At 56.0% G+C, this 4,980-nt stretch overlaps 1 protein-coding gene across 1 annotated transcript in view; it reads right to left on the bottom strand.

Moving 5' to 3' along the window:
- The window catches only part of FAM227A (family with sequence similarity 227, member A), a 27,088-nt gene that overhangs the window by 7,356 nt on the left and 14,752 nt on the right, over positions 1-4,980 (bottom strand). Inside the window, exons 11-13 of the mRNA XM_012735233.1 lie at positions 4,499-4,578; positions 1,710-1,791; positions 1,161-1,255 (exon numbers count right to left, since the gene is read on the bottom strand). Of these exons, the coding sequence (XP_012590687.1) occupies positions 1,161-1,255; positions 1,710-1,791; positions 4,499-4,578 (257 nt within the window). The remainder of the gene's footprint in view (positions 1-1,160; positions 1,256-1,709; positions 1,792-4,498; positions 4,579-4,980) is intronic.

Here is a 4,980-nt window from a genome sequence, read left to right as displayed (position 1 = left end):
GTCCACTGTACCTGCTGCTTTCCAAGTTTTTCACGGAGGGGAAACAGGAAGCAGTAGTAAAGATGGAGAAACGCAGAAGGTTCGAGAAACCGTCTCCAATATTCGCTGCGTTTGGCCCAGATTTATGGCCTGATGCCTTGCTAGCTGGCTTCTTGGGGAGGCCCCCAACCTCTGCTCTGCTCAGCTCGGAAGGGTCTCTCCGCTACACCAGACGGCAGGTGTCGTCAGAATGAACTAGCACCCACTGCAGTTTGTGGAGAGGCCTGGGGGAGGGCAGGCAGCGAACACACAAGCCCAGGCCTGCGTCCAGGGGCCGGGCAGGCGCCGGTCACACCGGTCTGTGCGCGACCAGTGGCCTCCTAACTTACTAGCTTTGTGCACCCGGAGAAATGGATCACCTGCTTGAGCATCGCCTGCCTCGCTATAAACTAAAGAGTGGCGGGAGGAGAGACCGCGAGGCGGTAGAGTAGCACGTGCCCAGCGCAGTTCCGCGGGGTGTCCGGCAGGCGGCACGTGTCTATTGCCTGCCCGCTACCACCACAGCCTCAGTTAGCCGACATAAGCGCGCGCGACTCAGAGCGGATGTTTCTGGTTTCGTAGAGTAGAAAGCTGAGGCTCGGAGCTCTCCCTTTCACCCAGACTCCTGAGTTTCCAGCAAAGACTTAAATCCTGGAGAGAGTCAGACAACAGACTCTCTCCCCTCCCCCACCCCTGGGCTGTCCCCTGCAGGCAGGAATCCCCACGAGGAGATTCCCCGACTGTATTATCTGAGTCTACAGTCAGAAGAGACCCTGCACTGCCCTCCCTGGTGGTTCAGTGGGTGGTAAAACGCAGGACTGTGAAACTATCCCCAGCCACAGCAGCGTGAGTTCGATCCCCGGCCAGGGAGTGACCCACAGGGTGCAGCAGACCTCTCGTGGCCACCCACTGCTCCCCTCAGCAGTGTTTCGGTCACCCTGCCTGTTGTGCTCCCTGCTGTCTCCGGTGACTTCTCTCACCCCGCACATCTCTGGCCTGCACCCCAAATCTTGTATGCATAAATAATCTTTAAAGAAAGAAGCCCCGCCTCTCCCCCAAGGCGTCCACAGAGCCCGCTTTCTTAGCCGCATCTCCCAGCGCCTTCCCAACCGCCTCTGCTCCTGAATTTCCAGCGGGCTCACCTGCTTATGAAAAAGGAGCTCGTTCATCCGCGCCTCTGTTATCTTCTTGACTTGCTGTGTGGCTTTCCTTAAGACCAGAGTCTGAGTTGGATTGTCTGTGGAGGCAACAGGAGCGACAAGGATCACAGCTGCGGCCTGCTGAGAACAGGAGCAGCAGGCGGTCGACCTCGGCCACCCGCTGGCATGGAAATACCTGGCTGGTGGCAGATGACCAGGAGATGCTGGCGAGGGGCCGCAGGTAAGTTCAGACAATCCTGCTTGCGTGTTAGCCCGACATACACCTTAGACCTGTATGTGTCCACCCACTTATCTATCTGTCCACCCTTCTCTCCACCCAATTACAAACATTTACTGAGCGTGAACTTCTGGACACAGGTCGGGGGAGGGGGGAGTAGATTATCGTCAAGAACTAACAGATGAGTGAGAAAAAAAAATGTGAATAATAACTGTAGCCCTAACTCAGGTGCCGTGATAGACTCCTCCACGGGAGCCAGCATGGGCGAACCAACCCGAGCGCTACGGCTCTTCAGCTAGTGGCAGTTCTTGTACCTCTGGAGGCACCCTGGGAGCCGTCTTCTAGCGTCTTCTTGGTGCAGCTGACACTCTCATTGGTTGAATTGACACTGGATGTCTCCAGGAGAGAATAAAGAACATATTGGGTAAAACTGAGGATGGGAGGAGTCCACACAGCAGACACCCACTTCCCAGCTGTCTCTCACTGTGCTGCCGAGGGAAACACAAGGCGTGGCCTGGGCCCCCCACTGGGGGCGCGTGGTGGGAAGGCGACAGGTAGAAAACGCACAGCTGGGACTGAGGACAAATGGGGTTCCAGCCCCAGCCCTGACCTTGGGCAAGTCACCCGACCCACAGGGTCTCGTGAGCACTAAGTCAGCTGGCACGTGCCTCCTGCTGGAGATTGCCCCACTGCTGACGCAAGCACACAGCACTCGCTGAGCAGCCGCTAATGTGCCCGGGCCTGGGCAGACCCTAAAATCTAGTCCTTGCCCGTGTAGCAGGGAGACAACAGTACATAGATAATGACACTCAAATGTGTAAAAATCACATATTTATCAGAGAGATTGTATAAATTGGGATCAGGTTTGTATAGGAGTGACAGAGTCAAAATAATAGTAGTTCAAACTAGGTAGAAAATTTTCGCCCACATAACAGTCTAAAAGATGCAAGTTAGGGTTTAAATGGCGTTTTGCTGAGTCCCTTTAGGGACCTGGACTTCTTCTACCTCAAGGCTGCACCTTCCCCAAGCTAGAGTACTTGTTCTCAGGGTACAAGATGGCAGCTAGAGCTCCAGCCATTACATTCACATTCCAGGCAGCAGAATGGAAAAAAGACAAAGAGACAAAGTCTCCATGAACTGTTTTGGTTATTTTTTAAGATTTATTTATTTATGCATACAGAACTGGGGTACAGGCCAGAGGTTCAGGGGGTGAGAGGACTCACCGGAGACACAGTGGGGAGCAGAACAGGCAGATTGATGAAGTACACTGCCGAGGGGAGCAGCGGGGAGACGTGAATTTCTGCACCATGTGGGTCAGCTCCCTGGCCAGGGTGTGGAACTCGACTGAAACGGCTGCAGCCAGCTTCGTGGAGCTGTGCTGTAACCCACTGCACCCCAGGGAGGGCCCCACCTGAACTGCTTTTCTAAAGAGGTTCCTGGAAACAGCCGCATGCATATCCACTTACATTAAGGGGGTCCTTGTCACACTGCAACTTACACATGTAGGGGAGGCTAGTCATGTCGTGTGTATGCTGGTCATGTATGTGCCCAGAAAAAAGCCAGAGGCTGAATTTCTAAAGAGGAAGAGAACAGGTATCGGGGAAACTAGCAGTCGCCGCCGGCGGTGCGAGCAGCGTATCCGAGGAAGCCACAGGAGGAGCGTTTGATTCTGTCTGGGGAGAGTTGGAGGGCTTCCAAGGAGAGAAGACACTTGCATCCCGTCTTTAAGGACGAGTAGGAGTTTGGCAATGTTAAGCAGATGGCCCAGCAAGCGGCAGACAAGCAAGCCACCAGCCTCAACAATGCCCGCTTTGCTTTCACAGAAATATAGTATTTGAAGGAGGAGAAAGCCCGGAGGACTGTCCGTGCATCGTGGGCTGGGTCCAACAGCTCCTGATGAGTGTTGAGGTGTGGCTGGGACTCGCTGCAAGCACTCCCAGGGCTCCGTGGGGCACCACACTCACCCTGAAGAGGCCTCAGAGAGCTGCAGCGGAGCAGAGTAAGCGCCCAGGGGAGGGGTGCTAGGGGTCAGGGCGCGAGACCTCTGCTGAGCTCAGGGCAGGGTCCCGGGCCGCGGGCACCAGGAGTCAGCAGGGGCCCCGCAAGTGATTCGCCCTTTGAGCTTGTAGCAAAGACTGGAGGTGGGTGGGCTGGCACGGCCATTTCCGAAATGATCTACGTTTACCTTAAACACTAAAATCGAGGCAGCCCTCTGCCCCCCGTGACTATGGAGGTGCCTTTTCCTCCTTTTCTTCATTAACCTGATTCCTTAGAAATTGGGAAAACACACACACACACAACTGAAAATGAAAAGGCCCTCCCTGGGGCACAAGGGCTTGTCTCAGCACTGCGAGGCTGTCACAGCCACTGCAGCCTGAGTTCGATCCCCGCCAGGGAGGGACCCACAGGGTGCAGCAGCCTCTCCTGTCTCCCCGCTGCTCCCCTCAGCAGTGTGCTTCATTGGTCTGCCTGTTCTGCTCCCCACATTTCTCCGGTGAATCTTCTCACCACCACCCCCACACCTCTGGCCTTTACCCCAGTTCTTGTATGCATAAATAAATACATCTTTTAAAAAGAAGAGAAAATGGAAAGACTGTCTGACCCGCAGCCTCACCCAGGGCCGGAGGTCGGCAGGAGCTGAAGACACCCCAGGCTGGGGCTCGGAGCCTGGGGGGTGTGGTAGGGGTGGGGGGCAATGGGCTGGGTAGGCCAGGGCAGGTCCTTCTGCCCCAAGGACAAGAGGAAGGCCTGTGGTTTAGGAGGGGCTTTTTACTTTGGGCTGCCTGCGTGGGGGGGGCAGGGTAGGGCCAGGTGATAACAGAGGGCATAAATAGGTCAGCATCTTGTAGAAATTGACTGTAGGGGCTGGGGGCAGCAGGAGTGGAAGGGAGAGGGGGGGCGCTGGCGGAGAGCGTGCTGGAGCACGGCCAGCAGCTTTGGGCCGTTCCCCCCACCCCCACCCCCATTATTCGTTTCTGAGGTTGCCCTGGAGAGGTTGCCCTGGGGATCTGGCCAGGAGGAAGAGGGGCCTCCCTGAGACTACAGGGTGGGGGGAGCGCAAGCTGTGGGCCCACTGTCGGTGGGAAGCCTGCCTCCCACTCACCTGAGGAAACTGGGCTTTCCCATTCCAGGGCGACTTCTGGGAGGAGATTCTCTTAAAAGAGAAGGCAGAAAGTTCTTTTCCTAGAGAAGAGAAGGAGTAGTTCCTCGTTCTTTTTGCCAGGGTGAGGGTGCAGGTCAGGAGCTTTGTGACAGCTGCAGGGCGGAGGGGCCTCGGCAAGTCAGACTGTGTCTGTCACCTGCTGGGGGACTTTGGGCAAGTGACCTAACCTCTCTGATCCTGTTGTAGGTGGGGAACACGACCCCCCTTGCGGCCGTGAGCCAGTATATGCAGCGAGGAGTACGAGGAGTACGTGTAAGCACTCCGCCCCCTGAAAACAACATACCTTGACTTCAAGAGAAAAACAAAAGCTCAGGGCCCTCCCTGGTGGCAGCGGGTTAAAGCACAGCACTGAGAATCTGAAGCCACTTCCTCATGAGTTCAATTCCCGCCTGCAGCCTGCCCCGGAGGAGACCACATGGCGA

Source organism: Condylura cristata, unplaced genomic scaffold (assembly GCF_000260355.1).
Source record: "Condylura cristata isolate star-nosed mole 26May11 unplaced genomic scaffold, ConCri1.0 scaffold00004, whole genome shotgun sequence".
NCBI lineage: Eukaryota > Metazoa > Chordata > Mammalia > Eulipotyphla > Talpidae > Condylura > Condylura cristata.
Note: the sequence above shows the minus strand (reverse complement) of the source record. Positions and strands in the feature narration are given on the sequence as shown.